Here is a 24,835-nt window from a genome sequence, read left to right as displayed (position 1 = left end):
ACAATGCCCACAAGCACATTTTGCACTTTCTGTGCTGTTCAAGGATTGCTATTTGTTGCAGGTCATCATTCCCCAGGCAACATTCACTGCCTATATTGTACCCACTAGCCAAGATCCAAGATACAGCAGACATTTCCTTTAGAAAAGAAGTAAGGGAAGAATGTGGTACAGGGAAAATTATACTTTGACTTTCACACCAAGTGCTTAAATATTGTAAAGAATCTAATCTTTTTATGGGAAGGAAGGGATGTCATATTTAGAAACGGGTTCCTAGCTCACACATCTGTGTAATTTGATTCATTCTGGAAATAAAAGCAAATGAAAATCTGAGTCTCTGAAGATTTAAATCTTGTCACTCTGAAAGAAAGGGAAATTGTTTTCATGGGTCAGCAGACAAGCTGTTCTCACAATTCATTCATTCATTTACAGTTGAAGTAATGTGCAACTTCAGTTCCAAGATTAAACAACTGGTAGTGATAACTTGTTGCCAGGGATCATGTTAAAGATGTCAAGCCTGGCGTAGAACACGGGAAAGCTTGTAATCTAAATTGGGACAGGTGAGCCAGTGTGCAATGGGCTGCAAAAAAGGATAATCTGCCAGTAAAAAATGGGGATTGCAGCATCCAAAACAAATGTCTTAATCTGGTATTTAGTCACCTAGGTAGGTAGTGACACTTTCCAAAATGCTGCAATAATAAGCACTTATTTTGCAGTCAATGGGAACTGCAGTTCCCATTGCACTAAAATTTAACTACTTAATTATGAGCCCTTGATTTAATTCCAAGTTTGATATCTTGAGACCTGAATAATCTGGATGATGGAGTATAATGCAATAGCATGACCACTGTAGCTAGGTAGAGAGTAGCAAATTGCTTTCAAATATCTAATAGAAAACCACAGGAATTTTTGACATGTTTTTGGTTAGTATTTTAGGAAAAAGGGAAAATGCTTATTTGTCACACAAAAAAGGGAAAAGCTCTAAGAACAGGGAGCAAAGAGAGTAAGGCAGAAGGAAAAAAAAAAAAGGCAAGGGAAGGATATTTGGGTAAAGCAGCATGGAAGAAAGTATGAGCAGTGGAAGGAATGGTAGTGGTAAATGCACACAGGCTGCATTGAATCAGAGGCTGGGAACACTGAACCAGATAAAGAAGCCTGTGAGGATATTCAAAGCTGGTGTTCATAGAGTCAAACATTTATTTCACTACAAATACTTTGGAACTAAGCTGAATTATATTGCTCTTAAATTGAAGTTAAGAACAATGCCTATATTGTTACACACTTTGGGAATTTTCCTGTCTTGTACATTGAAGCAGGGAGAGGAGGTGGGGTGAGAAGGAATAGGTCATCAGTCACAAGTCTGTCTGCTCTGTTTAAATCCAGAGCCCTTGAAAACAAGCTGGCAGGAGAGCAAGCTATTCTTCTTAAAATCTGAAATTAGGTATAGTAAACATTTTCTTTTATATTTACTCATGGTGCCAATGACTTTTCTCAGCATAATGCATAATTTACTCAGTTTTCAACTTGCTGACTTCTACATATTTTTGTAATGAAAGTTTGTGCTGCCACATGTCTCTCAACAAGTGGAAGCAAAATCTTTGGCTTCTCTTGACCAAGCTGAATTGAGTTTGGTTTAGTCTTTTCTTTTAATAGTCCCTATTAGAGCAATGCTGATGGAATCCAGGTCACTTTTTATTTTTTGGAATCCCTGTCCTTGTTTATGTGTAAGTATCATTATGTGTAAGTATCATCCCAGTGATACTGCCATACTGCCAGCCACATTCCTCTTGCACAGGCAGGACATTGCCATTACAGCATGTTAGAAAAAGCCCTTTAACTGGTGCTGCTTTGTCACTGTGGAGTGGCAAGGGGGAAACACAGTTCACTAAGGAATTATGCAGGGAGTGGAATTTGGGAGAAATTAGTTTGCTTATAAAACGGTCTTAGAAAAATACAGTAACCATGTGATGCTAGTGTCATTTTCTATTGAGGCTGGCAGACTGAAACACACGTGTGTTGTGATTTGTTAATTTTGTGAAAGCAGTTTATGGAGTCAATCAATCTTGAAGGAAGAAACATTCCAAACTCGTTTCTGTTGGAGACAGCTGACTTTATGGAGCTTTATGGAATAATTCCATCAGTTGCTTTTCACTAGATAAGGACATTCCCTGATGTCATAGCTGTTTTGCAAGACTACAATTGCCTCCTATGACCCTGAAATTTCTCCTGCCATTTCAACAGGAGAGGATGCTTTTATTCCTTTTCCCATGCCTGCAGCGTGGTGTTGCTAGCACTAGTGCTGCTGTATTTTGCCCTAGAGATAGCTATGTTTCACTTGGGGATGGGCCAGATTTTTAAAGGGAATGCATGAGAAATAAGGCCTTAATCCTAACAATATGGTAAATTACTGAATTTTTTTCTGGCCTTCATTTCTCTACATGGACAAGCTTCTAACAAGTACCATCCTCATCAAACAAGCAAATCTTCTAAGTCCAAACAAGTAAAATATAAGCCAGTGACTTTTCCAGGTATATAATGGGGAAGAAAAGGTTAAACACTATTTGTTTTACTAAGAATTTTCAGGCTTGTTGTTGTGAAGGCCTTTACAATGCTGTGATACATGCTCCCCATATGTGAACAAGGAGAGCGTGTATCCACAGATGGGTATGTGTTTGTCAATCCCAGACAGCTGGAATCCATCAAAGCTGCTTTGTGTGTGTGTGTGTGTGTGTGTGTGTGTGTGTGTGTGTGTGTGTGTGTGTGCTCCTTTGTGTGCCTAAGTAGTGCAAATAGTTTCCTTAGCTTTTGGACGCACTGACATGTGCTAAGCGCAGAGAATCCGGACTGCTAATATTTAGTATTTCAGACCCCCACACACCCAAGATGCAAAGCTTGAAAAGGATAAGAAGGAAAGCATTTGGAAGCAGTCTCAACATATGTTTGAAAGTAGAGGACTAAAAATAACACCTCATCCTAGAGAGGTGAGGCAGTGTTTGAGAAGGATAGGCCATGATGTCATAGATTGAGTTAATTCTTCTCTCTCCTGCTGACATAGCTGATTTGTTGGCACCAATATACACCCTGTCAAAAAAAAAAAAAAAAGATTCTTAAGGGCAGTTGCTCATGTAAAGGCAGTGTAGAAGTGGGATTGCTTTGTACATTTTAGTGTTGCTTTTTTGTCAGTTTTTCTCACAGATTTTGCCCCTAAGCCAGTAAGGTCCATGCCCATTACCACTTAAACCCTTTTGTCTTCCTGAGAAAAATGGGTGAGAAGATATTATTCATTTCTTTGGAAGCAGGTCCCCTATCCTTTCAAATATACTTGAATTCCTCCTGAAGCAATACCCAGGAATGTCCTTCACCCAGACAATTCAGAATCCTGAGCTGATCTGCAGATGCTTTTACTTTAGAAAATGTTCTTCAAGACCACTCAGTCATTTCTAACAAATGCCCACTATGAAAGATGGTTGTTGTTCTCTTCAGCTTCTTCTCTCCACTTTGCTTTTGCTGCATCAGCAGCATGTGATAGCTGAGGCTGGGGTACTGTGGCTGGTCAGTTGGGAACATCTCATGGCTGCAGTTCTGAATACTGAATAAAATTTTGAAATTAAATACTTGAGTGTCTTATAATTTCCTTCTTGTTTGATGCTTACTGCCCAAAGGACAGAGGTCATGTGTGAACTCTGGTCTCAGAAACTCTGACCTATTCCTCTGTCTTGGATTGCCTGACTGTTAAAACAGGAAGTGCTGCCTTAATAATCCAGTGGAAGAACAACAGTGCAGGACAGACAAAATAGGAAGAAAGACTGCAGTAAAAGTACTGGGGTATATTGAACCCCTGTGGGAGTTGTTATTGAGTAGGAGTTGTGCAGCTGCACAGAGTTTCAGAAACACAGATATGTCACTTATAATCACCAATTCAGCAAAAACATGAGAAGGAGAGATTAACAGGTTTTTTTTCAAATATGGACAGAGAAGTGTTTAATAAAGAACACTCTCCCAGTAAGGCTAGAAGGTAAAGAAACCATGGTAATCCATGGAAAGGAGAACAATGGCTTAAAAAAGAATAATCAGGCTAATGAATCTCTAAAGTTTAAAGGTTTGAGATTGAAGAAAATTATTAGCCAGATCATTACTGAGAAATAAGGCTCTATTGTAGCAAAATCAAGGATGCAGTATTTTAAAGCCAATTACAATTCCTAAGACCTTTAAATATTATTCTTATGTAAAAATAACTGGATGATGATGCACTCAATGCCTATCCAAGTTTTGAGGTTTGAAAAACAAAGTGCTTATGATCTCTTGTGCCAATAGCCTGGCAAACATATAGAACACAAATGCAGCATGACTGGGGTTTTTATCTATGGTTTACATACAAACTCAATTGGAAGCAGCGGGCAAAGCCAAGAGTAAAAAACTGCCCAAAGAAGGAGCATGTTCAATTCTGCAGCATGGTTGGTTTAAAAGGAAAGCTGATACCAGCTTTCCTTTCCAGAGGCTAAGCTCAAAAACCTGAGCTTTTCCAAACTGATAAGGAATGTGGAAAGACTGTTAAATTTATTAGTTTTTCAAGCACAGGCTGTTCAAAATTTGGTGTGTTTTTTAAATGAAGAAATGTCTCAATTACCAGTGCTGAATTTCTTCCAAATGTGAATGTAAAAATGTTTTTCCTGTAATTCATCATTTTTTATGTGACCAGTGAAATCTGCCATGACCTAGAAATTTAAAATTTTCTATTAGCTGCACTTTAAATACATTCTTCTTTCTGAATCATGCTAATGAAAACGTTGTCCTGAGTACAAAACAGAGCAGTGTACTCAAAGTCATTATTCACCCTACTTGACAACAGAATCACTCTGCTTCTTTGAGCTGGAATGCATTAAAGGGGATAAAAAGATATTCAAAGAATTATGCTTTTTTCAGCTAACACCGAAAACTCTGATGGCCTATGCTTGGTACATAAAGCTGCTTTGCTTTGTGTCTTTTTCAGACTAAATTTCAGTACTAGTGTGTGAATAAGTTAAAGAAGCATTGACTGTTTTGACCATAACAGTTAAGACAGTATTTGCAGTACTTCCAACTTTGTTTGCATTAGAAGTCAGAATCTCTTTCTGAAGAATACACACACAGAGGCCTATGTTCTGCAGCACTGAAACATTTTCTTGTTTTAACTCCCTTTCTCATGAGTTATTGCAGTTAAATCAAGTTTTCTGACTCAGCTTCCTGCAAGAAATCCTTGTTGCTTCTCTCTCACTTTTTATTAGGCACCAATGTGTTCAGCTGCTGCCAGACAAATTCTACCCCCTGTATTTGTATTCAGTCCCAGAGAAATCCCTCTGTCTACAGGAACAGTGACAGTTCACCAAATGGCAAAACTGATCCAACACCATGCTGAGGCAGTCTTTCCCTGTCTCTCTCCCTCATCTCCCAGCTGCCTGAATCCATGTTTCCTTTTTTCCTGTTCAGATAAGCACCAGAGGGAATGCAAATAGGAGAAAAGCAAATCATAATGCCTTGCTGGGTTAAGGCTAAGCTCAGGCTCACTCTGAGAGCTGGAACATGGGGCATTATTTAGGGCAGTGTAGGAGCCTGGCCATGCTCTGTACTCTGATCAGGCCCCTGGTGCCAGGGACTGGCCATGGGATGTACTTCATTCCCTTGGGGAATGGCTTCCCATTTAATCTGTGAGCAGAGGATTGGTTAGTCAATTCTTCTGGTTTACTTAGTGAAATGAACATATTCACCCATGGACTTTAACCAGGGCTGTGACTGAGCTTTGATTCAAATGCAAGCTTGTCAGAGGCATTGTCACCAAAACTGAAGACTGATAACAGTTTCATATTAAATAGATGTTATTATTGCTTTCTTCAGCCTACTTTTATCTGATCTTGGAGGTAATTCAAATGAACAAAGATATATGCAATTGCAATTACTACTCCCACTTAGCTACATATGTGGGCAGTCTTATTTCATAATTAGTCTGTTACTTCTGTTTATCATAAAGTTAATATTAAGCTGAAGTAGAACAAGGTGCACTTATTCCAGAACAAAAATCTATGTATGTGGTGTTAGTAAAGAGCAGTTATTTTGGAATTTGCAACAGCTGTTTAGAAAGCTCTCACAGTTTAAAAAAAGACCTGCACTTCCCAAAGTATACATTTCATGATTCAGAGTAATATATTTTACCAACTGCATTTCGGGTTTTTTTCAATAGCGATTAAAATAGAGCTTTTTTTTTTTTTGTGCAGAGACCGATAAACTGTAAAAGGTTGCAGCACCAGTTGCTCAAGCAGAAGTGTTAAAAAAGAGAAAGCTGCTTTAAAAAGATATATTTTAAAAAATATCTATTAGCATGAGTTATAAATGTGCTTAAAGGGTTAGGATAGTGGCTAGGGTTAGGTTTAGGGTTGAGAGAGTCAAAGAGCCTACAGCTCCAGGAATACTGGGGCTGGAAAAGGTGATCCTGGCAGGGCCTCAACTTTGCTGCACCTACACCTACCAGCACCACACTACATCTGATTTTATGGCATGTAGTGCATATTATGAATGTTACTTTTTTTTTTTTCTTTTTCCTCTTTGTTACCGCTAATTCCAGCTTCAGCTCAGCTTTTCTTTGGCTGATCACCTGTGAGTTGCTCACAGCCATCAGGCCAGCCCTGCCAAGCCTGTGCCTGCCTGTTGCCTTTATATCCCTGTATTCCTCAGCAAATCTCGTGCCCCCATTTCTTGAGGCTTCTGCTATTGCTCCATGCCTGCATTTCTCTGTGCTGCATCACCGTGCTAGTCATAAGTCTCTTTTTCTACACAGAATAACTGTTTGTTACTCTTGTTTATATAAAATGATGGTTGTACCACACACAGATAAACAGAAGTAAAACAAATTAGCCACAGACCTGGTTAATTATGGAATCTGCTGTCACAGCTAACCAAGGAAAAGATGCAGAAGGGTCGAGAGAAGTTCAAAGCAAGCAAACCTGACAAATCTCAGTCCTGAGGCCTTGCACATTGAGTACAAAGCTTATGGCAAATTACTGAGAGCGGCAATATCATATTCCAGGGTTGCATGTTTCAGCTCCAAAGGTCATGAGCAGGCAAGAGCAAGCTGCACACACTATGACATAATCCATCATGTTTGGGCATTTTTTTAGAACTGGTTATGCTGGCATTCTTTTCTCTTTTGGAGTAGAAAAAAGCATGCAAGAATTAGAGTCTCTGTTACCTAAACTTTTAAAAGTAGAAGTTAGCTCAAATATTGCATATTTTTTACAGATAAAATTGCACGGCACAGTGAAGGGTAGACAACAAGGGTAATGGCAAGGATAGGCAAGGCTGAAATTGCCTTGTTCTTTCTCAAAAGATAAAAAAAATTCACAGCCTCCCCAGCCAAATGGACATCAGACTGCTTTGAGATAGATAATCTCTTGATGTCTCTTTCAGTCCTATTGTTATCTATTACTAGTTTGTTTTTTTATCTTAAATAAAAAATTCCTTGTGCATTCTCAAAATAGACAGTTTTTCTTATCTCCTTTGTCTTTTTGATAGATCACATGTGATATAGTGATGTATGTCTCCATAAATCCTCTAACTCGGTTTTGGTTTTGCAACGATTGCAAGTGGCCTTGTTTCCAGTTTGCTTTTTTAAAAAAAATAATTATTTTATCATGTTATTCTTAATTATATGTATAAAGAAATTCACAATCACCTATAAAAATAGTGAATCTTGTGGGTCTTGGACTGCTACAATTTACTGTGTTTGTACAGTTGACATACAGATTATTTATTTCTCATTTAGAAAAATACCCATTCCTGAATTCTCTAGTTGATGTTTTGATAATACTGTTCCCTTCTTTTCCAGTCACATACAATCTGTTGTATTCCTGACTTGACCTGACATCTCTTTAGTATCAAGGGGCACAGCCCTCTAATTCATTACTTCCTTCCTAGCTGCAATGCTGAACCGTGGTCTAGACAGGACATCTTAACAGACAGAAGGGAGGTCTCTAATCCTATAATATATCCTTAGTGATTAACTCAAAATAAATTAGAGGTAGCAAAATCTGCCTTTTATTGTGTCTTTTTAATGCAGGATCACTCCCAATACTGTAGTATTGAATACTTTTGTCAAGGCTTAGCCTAAAGATCTCAAGACTACGATGGAGACATAACTCAGTCCTCCAGTACTGTCTCTATTCCTTCCAGTGATTCCATTTTAACAATAGAGTTCTCCTGTTACTTCAGTCTGAATTTCAAACCTTGGCTGATTTGATATTTTGCCACTCCTACTCTGAGACCCATTGTATGCACAGAGCTTTTGCAGCTCATCTTAGCTCTGACCAGAGACAAAAACAAAACCCCAACAGCAACAAAACCCCTCCTGATTTCCCTATTGCAACTATGGATGAAGTTTGTGAGCATGTAAAGAAAAAATCAGCTGGATACTTAATATTTTATGGTAATGGTTTGACTTGGTTCTTGTCCAAACAGGTACAAGATCTCGAGTGAGAGGAAATGCATATCACAGTGGTGTGTCTCATTCCAGTACGTCCCTCAGGGATGGAGATGCATTGCTCAGCAGCAGAACCTGTAAAATGGAAGGAGAAGATGAAGGGATGCCTCTACAGTGTGGGCTCTGTGGGGTTTGTGTACAACACCAGGTGGAAGCCAAATGAGCAATTAATGATCACACTACATTTTAAAGTTGTAGAATGTAATTTATTGCCCAAAGTAGCTCTTTGGGGTGGAAAATGGTCTTAAGATTCTGTGCATTCATTGACCTTTCTGAGAACCATTTTACAAACTAAAAGGATAATGAAGGGAAGGCTGTTTACAGAGTGAGGTATTTTCTGCTGCAAAGCTGCTCAGCAGCACCAGAAGGGTCACCCTCTTCATTCTGTTCTGGGAAAAAAGTGTACTTTGTGAAGGAATTCACCTTTAAAGGGCTGTCTGCCTAAGTGCTCTTCTGGAATAGCTCTTGTGGAATAATGTGGTTTTCAAAAGCTGTGCCAGCCGCTTCCTCTGTACAGACAAAGCCCTGGGCTCCTAGGATTGGACTTTTTGGTACTTATAGAAATTGCTCGATGTTTTGAATGGAGACCCTGTGAGCACTCCTGTGGTGGGCTGATGATGGCACAGGGCCCTGGGTTTTGTTGCTTGGTTTCCTGACTTGGTTAAGAAATGGCTTGGGAAAGGTGCCCTTAACCTCCCACAGGCAGAGGGTGGGGAAGTTTTCATAAGCCCCTTGGAACAGGCTGAGATGCTGCTCCAATCCCTTCTGCCATTCCAAGCCCACACAAGGGGCAGCCAGGAACTCCTGCTGCTCGCAGGAGATGCGATGTCTCCTTGACATGCAGTCCCGTACTAACTGTGCCACCAGAGGCGAGCTAAAACGGGCGATTGCTTTCCAAATACTGCCTCCAAGAAGCCTGCAGATGTCTCACACAAGTGTTCATATCCTAAAAAGCACCTTTTCCATCCTTTTAAAATGGCAGATTAAGTCATGTGTATGACTCAGGCTCATTTTCTTGTCCTGTGACTCCAGTCAAGTCACTTCTCTTCCAGCTCCCTGACAGGTTTTGGCCATCCAATCCAAAACCGCCGTGTGTGCCTTGTTGAGGAAGATGCGTGAGCGGCACCCTGGAAAAACAAAAGGCAGAGCTGCATTGAACTAAATGCCCTCCAAACCAACGCGGTGTTAACTAATGCTGCCTTTCCCGGCTGTGGAGTGAGGGCAATGCGATATTCCAGGCAGAAAGAGATTACAGTAGCCGATATACCACGGGCGATGGACGGATTGACGACGGAGACTGAGGCGTCTTTCAGCGCGGGGCGGGGGAGGAAAGGGCCCGCGCCCCCTCATGGCGCCCCCCGGGCCCCGCCCCGCGCCGCCGGCGGGAAGGCGGCCGGGCTGTGCCCTCAGGAGGAGCGAGGCGGGCGGCCGTGGCGGGCTCGGAGCCTTCGCCCCGGGTATTGCACCCACCTTCTCCCCGGGAGCTGCCCGGGCATGAGCTGGGGATTTAATCACTGTTCTAATTTTGATGAGGAATTATGGTGCCCTGCGCGGGGAGGGAGATTGAGCGGTCCCTCGCCCTTTGGGAACCGAAACGTACATCTCATGAGGAGGCAGCTGGCAAAGAAAAGCCGAATAAATCTGAGTGTTGATGGCGATTAATCAGTTATATTCCTCTCAGGCAACAGATGCGAGGTCTCGCCGTGGGGCTCCTTGGGGCAGGTCGGGTCTCCTCCGGCCCGGGGAGCCGAGCTCTGCTGCCATTTTCTGCCAGCCCAGGGCCAGGGGGAATTGCGGGGTCCGTGTCACACCCGCAGGCTGGAAGGACACGGCGGTATCCAGGTCTTGCTCACCTGCGCTTGGGTACTTGAGGTGGCACAAGATAGTTGGTGTTTTTTCATGGATTTGCTCTGTTGTCTCAGACTTTGACCCTTTCATCTACTTCACTGTAAGCAGTGGTGACTGGAATCCTTCAGGTGTGCCAACACACACCAACAGCAGGACAACACTTCACTAAGCAGGAGGATTTTTTTCGTACCTAAAGCTTTTAATAGGGTGAGGTATAATTTCTCCATTTTCCCTAACAGCCTGCAGGAAGGCACAGGTCTGGGTCTACCTCGTTTTTCTGCTGTGGAATGCCAATTGCCTAAGGATGGGGAGCAGGAGAACAATCCCATAACCTGCTCAGTGGTGGTTGAAGGGCAGGATTATGTGCATTTTGTGAGGATGTCTTTAATGAAGAAGGAGATTGTAATATAGTTTTAATGCCTCTTGCATTACTTGTTTTTCTTCCTTCGGTATTTGAAGCTAGGGGATTTTTCAAACGTCCCAAAGTATTTTTTAATTAGTGTTTTGCTGTAATTATGTGAGGGCGTGATTTGTCACTCCATAATTGTCAGAGTTCTGAAATAGAAATTAAATATACCATGACACTATCAGAAACAACTGATTTTATAAGAATGTTTCCATTAAATGCTAACAGAATAAGATAATTCTGAAGTTCTGATATCCTGTTCTTTTCTTACCCAGCCTCTATATACACAAGATTCTTGCAAGCAAATTAGTATCCATTTACAAGCTGAAAAAAGGTCTTTTGCAGATATTTAGCCTAAACTATCCCAGCCTCTGTTAGACATAGCCTGTCTTATAGTTTGTGGATTTTGTTAACAAATGAGCAAGTAAATATATGTGCACATTTTGATGTGATGGTCTGCAAAACTTTTGATCATCCAGAGCTAGAACACCAAATGTAAGCTCACAATTTAAACAGAAGCAACTTAACCCACTTACAAAACCACAAAAATGATAGAGTAGTTTGGTTATAAGATCATGTTTCTAAGGAACTACTTTGTGTTCACTATTCTTGCATTCATAAGATTTAAGGAGGTCACACTTTGCTCATTTAACCATGGTGTCACTAAGTGCCTATTCCAGTTCTAGGCCTTGCTTATAGCAAGTCACATAGAGAGGGCAGTGAAGCTGTGCTGGAGTACAGACACGGCAAGTTAACCATGAAAAAAGATTAAATGAGCTGTCTATATATGGGTTTTCACAATAAAAGTTCCAGGTTTTTATTACCCTTCTTTTGTTCTCTCCTTGCAAGCATACTCCTTACAACCTGCATGTCTTCAGCATTTATTGGTCATTTTGAACCTCAGCGAGAACTTCAAAACAAATACAGCTTTAAAAATCCGCTCTCAAGATACATCACTAAGGAGTTGTAGCCTTCTCAGCACACTTTTGAGGGTTTTCTGTCACATAAAGATGGAGAGGCTGAGCTGTTGCATTGCCTCTCCATTGCCCATTCTGTCTGCAGCTATGCTGACTTTTGTTATAAAAACACAGACTGCCCTTAGCATTCTTACCAGAATAAATTCCACTAGTGATAATTCATTTTAAATGTTTCCACCTCCAAAACTCATCTCTGACTCAAGATTTTCACATGGGAATGAAATCTCTTCTTGTAATACCTATGAGGCCCTTTCTAGCCAAACTGGTTCATCTGAATGTAAAGCCATCAATTTTCTCCTTTTGGCCTGGTAGGTCAGATAATGAAGAGTTGAAAGCAGAATCCAAATTTAAATCCATATATGATGTCATATTGACATGTTTCTGTAGTTCAAGGACTTCTTAAAAGTCCTTTTACAGACATTTACTCATTTATTGCCTCCCCATGACTCTCTTTGTTTGCATTTCCCACTAGTGATCAATATATATTGCGTGCTCTTTCACGATGAAGGCCATGGAGGATCAAGTAGTCCAAGAAGAACCAGGATACCAGGATGATGAGGTAAATTTGTTATTGATTGAAAACTATGTGCAGCAAATGTTCAAAGGTATTTTCATAGTCTTAAGAAACCCGTGGATGTCCCCAAAAACCATCAGGGAGTTCAATGCATTTAAAATTTCCTTCCAGTCTACTACCAAGACAATCTCATTCCCCATGTCCCTATACAGCCTGGCTCTTCAAGTAATCTTCATTAACCTTTCAAAAGCTGTGCATGGTTTTTAATGGGATTATCATTATTTCATCATATTTTACACTTCTATATTAAATCCAAGGGGACTATCTGTTAATTTTCTGCTTCTGAAGAATAATCATTAGCACGAAAAGAGTGAGAAATTATGGTAGAAAAGCTGCAATTATGATGGTGCTAACACAAGTTTTAGTAGCAGAGGATTAATTGCCTGTGAAGATATACTTTTTTGAGAAAATGATAGGAAACATGTAGGCCTTTTTGGCTCACTATGGCTTTGCTTATTTCAGTTGTCCAACAAGTTATGTATTATTTGTGAAAAATCAATAAATGTTTACAAATCTGAAACAGTCACGTATCGAGATAGATGTAATAACAAGAAAAAGCAACATCTATTTTTTTTTCTGCTATTTTGTTTAGGAATCCTTTTTTCAGGATATTGACCTGCTGCAGAAGCATGGAATTGTAAGTATTAGCAATCACTTGATCACACAGAATCGTCCCTCAAAAGCTACTGTAAGATTGTTTCCAAAATTGTATACACATTGATGCAAATAACTGAAATTCCTCCTTGCAGTAAGTTCTAACTCAGTCAGTGGAGACAAATTTTGTCTTTGGTGATAAGACAGATTTTTAGAAAATCTCATTCACATCAGATTCCTAAATAAAGTGTCAAGATACTCAAAGTATTTAGCACCTAGCACTCTTGAAAAACCAACTGCTTGCTAATTTATTTGAAAACTGTGTGATAGATTATTTCCTGTTCCTGCCAATCTTTGTAATTACTCCTGCATTTTTGGTGCCTGTGAAATTACACTGTGACAATTGTTACTATACTATTTTCAGTATGCTGGTGCAGAGGGTAGAGTAGGAGTGAGGAAAATATTAGTAGCTAGAGAAATAAGTGGTTAGTTTTCTTCATCAAATGTGAATTTCTGTCATTGTTACCATCATCACATAAACATCACCTGTTTATTTTAATTACAATTATTATATGTTTATCTAGGAGACTGGCTCATGGATTGGAATCCTGTTATAATCAGAGTTGTAGAAGCAGAATAAAAAGTTGGGTTTGTGTGAAGTAATGTGAGATTTAATAAAAGTGACTACAGAAGATAAAGATGGGAAGGACATATCACAGTGACTCATCATTAGTCAGCACTGTAGTTACTGTGCTGACCATGTCAGCAGTGCAATTGTTGGCAATTTTTTTTTATTGGCAGTTCATTTCACTGGCAGTTCAGGCAGTTTTAAAGATAGTTCTGAAGAAGGCTCACATGGTTGGGAGCTCAAACTATGGGGCAACATAGGAAAAAGAAACAAATTATTGCTTAAAAAATGTAGCAAGTTGATCAAAGACTGTGACCTGAGCTGGAAGGCAGCTGTACTACCCTATCAGTATAAAACAAGGCATGGCATTCACAGAAGGATACAAATGTATGAAAGTTTGAAAACTAACAATAATGACTTAGGCTGTTCTTCTGGGGTTGTAAAAGTTTTCTGCTCCTTTCCATTAATTTTTTTCTTTCTTGCAAGCTGTTATTTGCACACCTCAGAGGAAGTTTTTGTTCTCAGCTGTACCAGCTAAAAGCTTTGTGCAAACATAGGATGACTGCTATATGTTAAATTCATTTATCTGGAGAAACAATTTTTGTGGGTTTAGAATTTTTTTTCAAGGAGTAGAGAGAAAAATATTTACTGGATATGCCAGTATGCCCAGAAAGAGAATCAGAATTAGAACAACTGAGACTGCGATTTGGTGATCAAAAGTGTTTGGTAGGATTTAAGGTGCTGTTACCCCTCAGCCTCTGCTGAGTGTCATACATGTATCACAGGATGAGAAATAAGCTTTGAAATAAACATGACTAATTTCTCACACAACCCCCCCTCCCTTCTTATGCTCAATGTACCCACACACTCTAGATAAATAGATTATATGTCCAGTTCATAGTTTTTTTTCAAAGAAAAATCTTGGCCAGAAATGGCGAATTGATGTATTATCCCACACCTTTCACACAGTATGTTTTCTTGTGAGTAATCTGTTCTTGCTTTTACATTTCCAGTGATGTCAGAGTCATAAAATGAGGTGAGAGAAGGTAAAATATGTCAGTAGGGTGCTGTCTGAAGTCGTGCTATTCCCAATTTATGAAAAAGGAGTAGCTCAGTCCAGCCCAAAGCGTCAGTCAGATCTGCAGGACACGTATTTTAAACTGGACATGTTGAAATATCACAGTATATCACTCAGTTTCCAGTGATCCTTGTGAATCAGCTCCCAAATCTCCACCACCAGATTATCTGGTTTACAGATTATCTGTGCTGAGGGACCAAGGACAGAGTGTTATAGAGTATCCAAGGTCCACACTATCTGAAATAATTCTGTACTGTTTCTTTACTGTCAGCTTTGATCTAGAAAAATGGACACTGAAAGGGGAGAAGTAAATACCCAGACATCTTTCTCTCAAAACCACCAGAAACTGCTCTCTGCACCACGATTCCTCATACCAATGTTACTCAAAATTTAGTTTTGTTGGTGTCACAAACTACACAACGAAGAGTTTACTGTAAATCTGTTTCTTTCCTGGTGAAAACACATGCATAAGAACATAAAATATTTCGCTAAGATTTATTTCACCTTCTAGTTGTTAACTGTCCTGAGTACTCACAGAAGGGAAATTTCTTTGCAGAATGTAGCAGATATTAAAAAGCTGAAGGCAGTTGGGATTTGCACAATCAAAGGAATCCAGATGACCACAAGAAGGGCACTATGCAACGTGAAGGGGCTCTCAGAGGCCAAAGTGGACAAGATTAAAGAAGCTGCAAACAAGCTTGTTGTAAGCCAGTCACTTTCCTGAGAGTTTGAACTTATGCTAGCCTCTCCAAAACGCTGTCCAAGATTTCTCTTAGCAGATTTCCCACTGCATCATCAAAATAATTTTGAAAATTATTCTGCCTGTTACTCTAAGGCATAATACTTTATACTCCACAACAACCAGACGAATGCTGTGGTGCTTTTTATACCCAACCCATGGGCATGAGGCTAGGGGGAAAAGAAGATATTTGTGTGAGATATCGCACTTTTAACTTCAGGTTAAACCTAAAATGAACCTCTCATGTTCTTTGGTCTTCCCTAGGAACCAGGCTTCCTCACTGCCTTTGAGTACAGTGAAAAACGGAAGATGGTATTTCATATTTCCACTGGCAGCCAGGAATTTGAGTAAGCTTATCTTTTATATCCTTCCTTCATCCAAATGTTCCCAATAATCATCTTAATTGTCTTTAATGAGATACAGAAATATAAGGGAATAAATACTCAGCTAGGACACATAGATTCCCCTTGCATTTGGAGTTAGTGCTGGTTTAAAGAAGTCTACATAAATAAGCATCAAAACCAACTCCTTTTCTGAGAGGAAACTGGACTTTGTACAGTCACTGTAAATAAATAGTTGGCATCCAGAAATCTTGACTGTATAATTTTTTTTGCCTATCAAAATAATCTGCAGGTTTCAGGTCAAAATTACAAGTCTTGAAGTCCTCCCTTGAGATATTTTCATGTAAGGCTATTTTCAAATATTGTTCTCAATGTTATTTTTTCTCCTTTCTTTCCAGTAATAATTTGTATAGATCTTTCCATTGCACACAAAAAGGGAGGTAAAGACATAGTTAATTCTTTATGAATCAATGATCACTTAGTGCCCTGCACTTAATGCATCAAGTGAGGGGCTTTGGGGCAGAAATTACTTTCCTTAAAGTAGTAAAAATATCTCTGTTTTACCTTCCTCTTGTGATTTTTTTGGGTTTAACTATATCATAATCCTCTCCCTTTCTGCAGTAAACTTCTGGGTGGTGGGATTGAAAGCATGGCAATCACTGAGGCCTTTGGAGGTGAGAGAACCACATTAAATGAGTATTACCAAACAAAAATTGCAACTTAGTTTAGATTTTAATTCGACTTGGATTACTTCTATCAAGTTTACCACATTGTAGTTACAAAGATGATTATCTGCATGTGTGCAAGAAGAAATAATCCACTTCTCTTTAATGTTTTACCATTTTTCCTCTTCATTTGCTTGCAGACTAAATTTGAGCTGAGTAATCGTTACTGGGCATGCTGATTCAGCACAACATAGCATTACTAAGACTATAACTAACATGCCAGAGTTCTCCCTGATGCAGTGTAACAAAATTGCCACAAAAGGTATTTTAGTTATGCACACTTAAGGTACACTGCATTTTATGTAAGATTTTGAAATTATAATTAAGCTACTGTTACAGTACACCTAATTAGTTGGCGCTTGACACTGCAGCAATAAGAGTTCATAAAACAAAGTACTCTTCCCTTTAGAAGAGACAAACTGGGGGACTAATGTGTTTTGGTAGAATGAGATTAATAAACTTGTAAGCTTCTCCTTGATCATTTTACTGGAAATGAAACTGGGCTAGGTTAATGGAATCAACCATTTCTTTCACACCCCGCCCCCCCATTATCACTTTTCCACAGGTGCCATATGGTTTTAACATCCACACACAAGAGAGTGACTTCAGCAGTCAAGCACGATCAAATAAAAGCATTTCAGATTTTGCTTTTCATGTAACACATTTCTCCTGCACAGAATGTGATTTAGAAATTGAGGTTAAATGATTTTAAAAGGTAGAGATTGAGGTGAATTTTGTAAGTAAGAGTTTCTAACTGCAGTAATTACTGAATCTGTCAAACTTGGAAAAAGAAACCCTGACTCTTTTTTACCCTTCTCTTTATTTAACAGAGTTCCGGACAGGCAAAACCCAGCTATCTCACACTCTTTGTGGTAGGTATAACACCTTAAAATAAAGTGCTGTTTCTTCTCAGTGAATCCATTGTTTACCACTATATCAGAATTAAACACATAGAGAAAAGTCAGAATCTTTTATTTTTACAAATAAAGTGAAGCACACCTTGGTAACTCTTACCTCCATAAACCGCGTTTGAGTAGACAATTCATATACATTGTTATGTTTTAATGCTGCTCACATCCATGAAGGTTTTGCCATAAGGAGAGGGAAGTTAATAGGGTGTCTTAGATAAACCAGTGAAACACACCATCTGGAAAAGCAGAACACAAATATGTGTCACATGTAGATGGGGCATTGCTCAGAAACGGGCAGAGGCAAAATTTTTTTCTCAGCAACCCTTTGACTGTCCTGGTTTCAAGAGGTTTTGCTGAATATGACATTCTGAAAGGGCACTGAAAGGGTACTACTGGCTGTCAGTGACTGGATAAACAGACTTTGGCAGTCACCATATTTGGGCAGTGCCAAAAACAGCGGGACACTGATTTCCCAGAGATATCTCTCAATGTGTAAGGAGAAGTAAACAATGACTTATATAACTACTAATGCTGCTGGAATTACCAGACACTGGGTAGGCAAATTCTATTAAATTAATCCCCTATATTGTAAAGTGAAATATGGCACATTCTGGAAAAACAAGGCCTCTTCTGGTTAGTACAGTGTAATGGTAGCAGAGTCATACCCTTTTGCATGAATGATTACAACTGGATTGAGTATTTTAGCTTATTTACTCCAAAGAGTCTAAATCCACAATCAGCAACTATTTGCATATCAGGAAAAACTCATATCCAAAGAATTTTTGATCATATGAGTTACAGCTGGAAAAAGTGCCTACTAAGTCAATAGAATGAATTTGGGCAGAGGATTAAGAGGACACTTTGTGTCTAAGAACTCACTAATAATATCCCTAAAATACACAGATTTAGTGATGGTGCTGAGTAAAACAGTTTTGACACCATTAATTAAATCTCATCTGATCTGCAATCGAGAAAAGCGGCTTGAGCTTATTCTCAAGATGGCAGTAAGACAAGATACTCCTGATTTTCACATTGATTAAAAGTGACAGTTCTTTGTGATATGGATAAACAGTTGTATTTTATTTAAAAAATAATGATAGATGGAGTAAGAAAATATTTTTCCTGCTTTTTCATTTTAATCTTGTATGCTTCTCTGTAGTGACAGCTCAGCTCCCAGGACCAAATGGCTACACAGGTGGAAAGATTATCTTCATTGATACTGAAAACACTTTGTATCTTTTTGACTGTTAAAAGCTATAGGTGTGATGAACTGGAAAGTTAATTCATTTTAGTTAGTCATAAGGAAGCTTCATACATGTAAAACAAGACTGGCACAGAAATCGTGGAGAGCACAGTGTGTAGTCGCCCACAAGGAAGTGAGTTTTTCTTTTGTCATTTGATGTAATCCAACCTGGAAAAATTAGTTAGGAATTGGATTTTATTTCAACTGGGTTTTTTTTGTTTGTTTGTTTTTGGGGGTTTTGTGTTTTTGCGATCTAGTAGGCCTCCTACAGGTTATAGCAGCTTTTCTCTTCAAGATAAATTTATCTGAGTACTAAACACTATTTTTAACACTTCACATTTGCAGTAGACTGTGTATAAACAGGTTTTACTAAATTCCTAGAGCACAGATATCCATATGTCAACCCCCCCGCCTCAAACCCTAAACACAAAACAATTACCATCGTGAGCCCTAAACTATCTTTAGGGTACGTGGGACAGCCTGAAGACAAAAAGTCAGTCTTCTCTAGGACTAAAATAAATATTCTTCTTTTTTTTCCCCCTATAATCCTATTTTGGAATGGAGTTTATAATTTTCAGAGCATGGTTTGCACTAGGAGAAACCCTTAACTCTGACTCATGCCAGCCGACCAGACCGCCTGCGTGACATTGCAGATCGCTTCAATGTGGACCATGAGGCAGTGCTTGACAACGTGCTGTATGCACGTGCATACACCAGTAAGACCATTATTGCAACTGGCATGATAGCTAGGGTTTTTTCCTCTCAGGTTTTTTCTCTCTCTCTTTCCATTTTAATAGTTCTCAGTTTATTAACATTTCTCAGTTTATTAACACTCAACACACTCTCTGTCACAAGACACTGCTTTAAAACTTCAAGAAGTTTTGAAATAAGACTTCTTTAAGAATGCAATATAAACATAAATGCTTAAAACATTTTCTATGTGACATTTAATTCAAAATTAAATTAAAATGTATATATTGATTTTCAGTTCTTAACAAAAAGTTGTCCTCATGCAGAGTGAAGATTTTCACAAAGAAGTTTTGTGAGATGGGTGAGAAAAAACTGGAACCTGCAAAGTAGATTGTTACTGGGCACTGGATTTAAAACTGATGGCAATGAACATATAACCAGTGCAGACATTTAAAGTGGAATTTTGAAGTTCAGGCTTTTGTTCTTTCAGAGTTCTTTCTGGTCCTAATTTCTCTTGGCAACTGCTTCCCACTAGGTGAGCATCAGATGGAATTGCTTGACTATGTAGCAGCCAAGTTCCATGAGGAAGCTGGTATCTTCAAGTTATTGGTACAAGACTTCTGTATGCTTACTGTTCTCAGAATAAGTGTTGCTGTTTTCTTTCACTATATTTACTTACCCAGCATGATTACAATGCAGATCATTGACTCCATAATGGCACTTTTCCGTGTGGATTTCAGTGGTCGCTGAGAGTTGGCTGAACGACAACAGAAACTAGCTCAGATGTTGTCAAGGCTCCAAAAAATATCAGAAGGTATGGGAAACATGGCAAGATTTGGAAAACATGGGCCGGAATCACTACCAGTAGCTGTTGGTAGCTTAGTAGTCCAAGGGTATTATCAGTGAGGCACTGGCCCAGGGATCTTTCCTCACTTTACACCTCTGTCAGTTATCAAAAAGAACAAACTGATAATGTATTATTTCAAGATGACAGATTGAGAAAACTTATGGACTTTCCAACATTTAGAGTTTTTCAAGAAATACTGTCAGGCCCTAAATGAGATAATAGGTTGTAGAACTGGACAAATACTCAGTAATTGTCTTCCCCAAATTTCAATAAAAGAAAGACAGAGAAAAGAGGATGAAGGCATAGAGAAATAAAAAAGCCATACCTCTTGCCACTTTGTCAGTACTTTGCAATGCTTTGAGGGATGACGACAGGATGAATAGAGTTCTTTCTCTTTGGAATGTCTCAGAAATGTTGATGAGGAATGAATAAATGCTTTTTTCCTGAAGTGAAGAAAAAAAAAAAAAAGCAAACAGAGAAAGGGAAGGAGAGGGAGCTGAGGGCAGGGAGCCAACAGAGAATAGATGGGAACTGAGAAAGACTTGTTCACTGGAATTGTTAAAAGGGCTCAATTTTGGTGTATTACAGCTGAAGCCATGCAAGAGCAAATCTAGGCTGTGTCCTGATTAACTGCAGCCATCAGTCATAAAGAATATTTTCTTCTCATTCATTTGAAATTTGAAGTGCTTCAGCAGAAACCTTGCTTTTACCATGGATGAGAGAATGTTTTAGAATTCTAATTGGATGAAGTCTGCCTTCTTTGCAATGTCTTCTCTTGCAGAATATAATGTGGCTGTGTTTGTGACCAACCAGATGACTGCTGACCCAGGAGCAACTATGACGTAAGATACTTTTTCTCTCTCTCCTAAAAAAAATTCCTGTGTTTTGTATTATGTATTTAACAGAAATGAGAACTGAGATTTTAAGGTGCAAGAGGCACTGAAATGAAAGATCAGATTGGTCATTGTTCCCTGTGGTATTAGGAATTTGTACATAAATGACCTCTGGAAGTTTCTCTCATTTTTTCTAATGAGCTTTTTTATGTTTATCTGCTGCCCAGTGTGGTGGTGTGATTTCACCGTGACTTAAACAAAGAAAATGAGCTATAAAAAAATATTGAAAAAGCACCACATTTTCCTCTGGAGCAGCTTATATCTGATATTTAAGGTGTGCATTTCTTGAGCTTCTTGAATTTAATGGCATGAAAATGATGCCATCATTGAACATTTGAGACAAGTGTGCAAAAGTCAGGTTTCTAATGTATTTCCCTATTGATTATTTGTTACTGAGTTGAATAGGGCTTGGTCTGACAGTTAATCACGGTATTAACCTCTGGAATTTGCACAGTGAATCACCACAATTTGCTTGCTAATTCAGCTTTCAGGCAGACCCAAAAAAGCCCATTGGGGGGCACATCCTTGCTCATGCCTCAACTACCAGGATCAGTTTGAGGAAAGGGAGAGGGGAGCTGCGTATCGCAAAGATCTACGACAGGTAAACAGGAGGGAAGGGGACACATTTCAAGGTGTTGAAACTTTCTGGACATGGTACACTGGGAGAAAATCTGAAAGGACAAACTAATTAACAGATTAAACAACTAATTAAAATTGTCTTGCACACTGCATACATTAAATAACATAATCTTTCATCATAAATCCTACTAGATGCTCAGCTCTTAATGAAGACCATCAAATACTTTGGTAGGACTGGTGGTCCCTTGGCAGGAAAATTCTGGACAGGTTAAATTCCTAAGTTTTCCTGACACAATAAGTTCACATTTTCTGATCCTGATGATATCAATCATGTTCTACAGTTTGCACGTAGGTATAAAGGCACTGAGGTATTCCAGGTTGCTCACACCCATAACATTTTGGAGACTGTTTCACAACTGCATTTTACATGGAGAAACCCACAAGTTTCTTGTTTCTTTTTCTCCCAGCCCTGAGATGCCTGAAAATGAAGCCACATTTGCAATAACTGCTGGAGGGATTGGGGATGCCAAAGAATAGGTAAAAAAATTATGTAAATGTACAGCTAAAAACCAGCTGGGCAGTTGGGATGAAGATTTGTGAAAGGTCAACAACTACCTGGCTGCATTTGTAGCTTTTGGGAGATATTTAAGATATTTTGGGAGAAAACAGGATGGACTTTGTACAGTTCAGTTTTACTGAACTAAAATTTTGATCATTTAGGATTTTTGTTTTTCAATTGAACTTTTAGCACACAAAGATTTAAGCCATTAGATTGTGAATTGTTCTTAGACTCCTTTTCCTATCTTTTGTGAAAATCAAACCTGTCCTTTCACATGGGAGTGAATATACTCTTTCTTAATTTATTTCAAAGAGAGTGTCTAAGTGGTAGAATTTAACAGTGTGAAATGCAACAGAACTGGAATAAACTCAGTTATAAAATTGACATATATAGATGGAAAAGGCAGTGGGAGGAACAACAGCTCAAGAACTTGACGGATTTTCATGTACTGTAGAGGAACAAGTAGTTTTAAGAATACGTTTTTAAACATTTTTATCTTGACTAGATAATGTTCATGTTTTTATTTAGAATTTTCTACTTTTTGGACAGAATGTTTGAAACCTGTTCTTATTAAAGTTAAAAATAAAGACTATGAATTAGAACAGAAGTCTGACTATGTTTGGGTGCTTTGACTTAAACTCCCCTCTCAAAAATCTCATCGATCTTTCATGAGAAAAATAATCTGGGTGCAACCCAATACCTTGAAACATTTTTTCTAGTTCTCTAAAAAAACAAACTTGATGTAATTGACTTGTCATTCTTCTAGTATTCTAGTATAAGTAAGACTATTAAAGATTACTATTAAGTAATATTAAATATTGTTACTATTAAAAAGAATAGAACAAATCCTGCAGCTAGACAGGAGAGGGTGGCACCAGCACTTATACCAAGGAAAAGGCACTTAGGATTCAGCTTGCTAAGGGAGCAGCCAGCACAGGCACAGCTCTGAACTAGGAGGAGGTGTGGGTCACAGGGGGCAAAAGAAGCTGGGAATAAAGAGGGAAACAGGGCATTGGGGCCAAAATAACAGTTCCTTTTATAGTATCTCCAATGCTCATGGAATTGCTTGTTTTAAATAAATTAAACAATACATACATACACACATACATGGATATAATGGGGAAGTCTTACTTTGTCCTCTGGTAATTACAATGAGTCTAATTTTGGTATCTGGTTGAAGAACTCATCCTCACTGGCAAAAGAATTTTTTTGTTTAGGTTACCAAATGCATGTAAGATAACATCAAACGAAAAGGCAGCACTGCCCAGAAATTCATGGAAGAGAAGCTTGACATTTTAGCCAGGCTTTTCCTTGTGACAGACCTAGAGGGCTTGCCTTTTTTAAGTGGCTTCTTAGCAGATAGTTGATATTTTTGCTGAAGTAAAGCACTATTTTTCACAGTGGAGAAAATACTAGAGAGCTGAAGGCTGGGAAGCTGGTTCATCTGAGAGAGCCAGGAATGGATCAGCCATTGTTTTTTAATGCAATGTCCAGTCCTTTGCATGTGCCAGGCTTTCCCACATTAGGCATTTTTATCCAGCGGCCAAGGACCCAGTGCCAGTGAGAGTGTGCAGTGTCACTTGACTCCCTGCCACCCACTTAAAAGACCCAGGTTTCTTACAGAAACATTCTTGCATCTTATTTTAAGCACTCAGATTGCTTTTTGCTTTCTCACACATGTGATACATACATACATATATATATATGTATATATATAGCATGTGAAACTAAAATGGTAATTTGCATGTTGTTCTATGCTGTTATTTTTATCCAAGGGCCTGAAAGTAAAGGGGACTCGCTTTCCCTTCTGCCAGTATAACTAGTGTTCGATAACCTGACAGCCCAGAAATTACTGCTGATAGCGATAGCACGGTGTGGGCCAGGGCTGCGTTTGGCTGGTCTAACCCCACCGACCATGGGACACGGCTCCTTGTGCCAGAACACACTGAACCTGGCGATAGCACATACACAGCACAAAAGGATTTATGGTCTGTGCCACGTAATCGCCTCGTGGGTGATTCTGCCTTTCAGCGAGGAGTCTCTGGCTCATATGGGGAATTCTCTCCCGGCCTGCTGGGGCTCAGGCGACAGCAAACATCATGGCCGCTGTCACTGTACTCCTGCCCCCGCGCCGCGCCGAGATCCCTCTGCTAATCTGAAAGGGAGTAACCTCGGCCCGCCGGAGCCGCCAGAGAGGTCCAAAGGCCCGCTCCCGCCCCGTGGCCCAGCGTTCCGTTATTGTTCCGCCATTGTCCCATCACCGTGTCCTCAACCCCGCCGCCACCTCGGCGGAGCCCACGGGCGAGTAGGCGACGGGCCGTATTCTTCACACGTCTGCGAATCCAGCGTAACCCTCTGGCCTAGCCTGCACGGTACGCGTAAGAATATTACGCCGTGCGCACTGGGCTATACGCCAGCCTGACTTACGTACCTTGCGTACGCCGTGCGCTTACGTAACGTGCGCCTCGGCCCAGGTATTCCCTGCCCTGCAGAAGGGGTTACGGAGAGTGCTCCTTGCGCAGCTGACTTTGGGGAATAGCGTTACTCTTCCCCTCCGCCTCTCTCACGCAGGGCCCCGGCTCTAAGTAAAGAACGTTACGCACTTTTCGTAGCCCGCCTGCTACTGCACGGGGCGGTGTTTCGCCGAGCGCACTTAGTGCGTAGTTGAGCTCCGTGAATAGGCGTAGGTGTTTCGGAGGG

The 24,835-nt window shown here is 39.6% G+C and overlaps 1 protein-coding gene across 1 annotated transcript; it reads left to right on the top strand.

The window, feature by feature from the left end:
* Positions 1 to 12,221: 12,221 nt before the first annotated feature.
* On the top strand, positions 12,222 to 22,113 carry DMC1 (DNA meiotic recombinase 1). The gene is given in 13 exon segments (XM_030960498.1): positions 12,222 to 12,293; positions 12,901 to 12,945; positions 15,165 to 15,311; positions 15,612 to 15,694; positions 16,310 to 16,362; positions 17,244 to 17,285; positions 18,484 to 18,556; positions 19,192 to 19,283; positions 19,793 to 19,866; positions 19,957 to 20,071; positions 20,886 to 20,946; positions 21,482 to 21,598; positions 22,044 to 22,113. Coding segments are annotated over 13 exon segments (1,029 nt in total). The 5' UTR covers positions 12,222 to 12,236.
* Positions 22,114 to 24,835: the final 2,722 nt, after the last annotated feature.

Source organism: Camarhynchus parvulus, chromosome 1A (assembly GCF_901933205.1).
Source record: "Camarhynchus parvulus chromosome 1A, STF_HiC, whole genome shotgun sequence".
NCBI lineage: Eukaryota > Metazoa > Chordata > Aves > Passeriformes > Thraupidae > Camarhynchus > Camarhynchus parvulus.
Note: the sequence above shows the minus strand (reverse complement) of the source record. Positions and strands in the feature narration are given on the sequence as shown.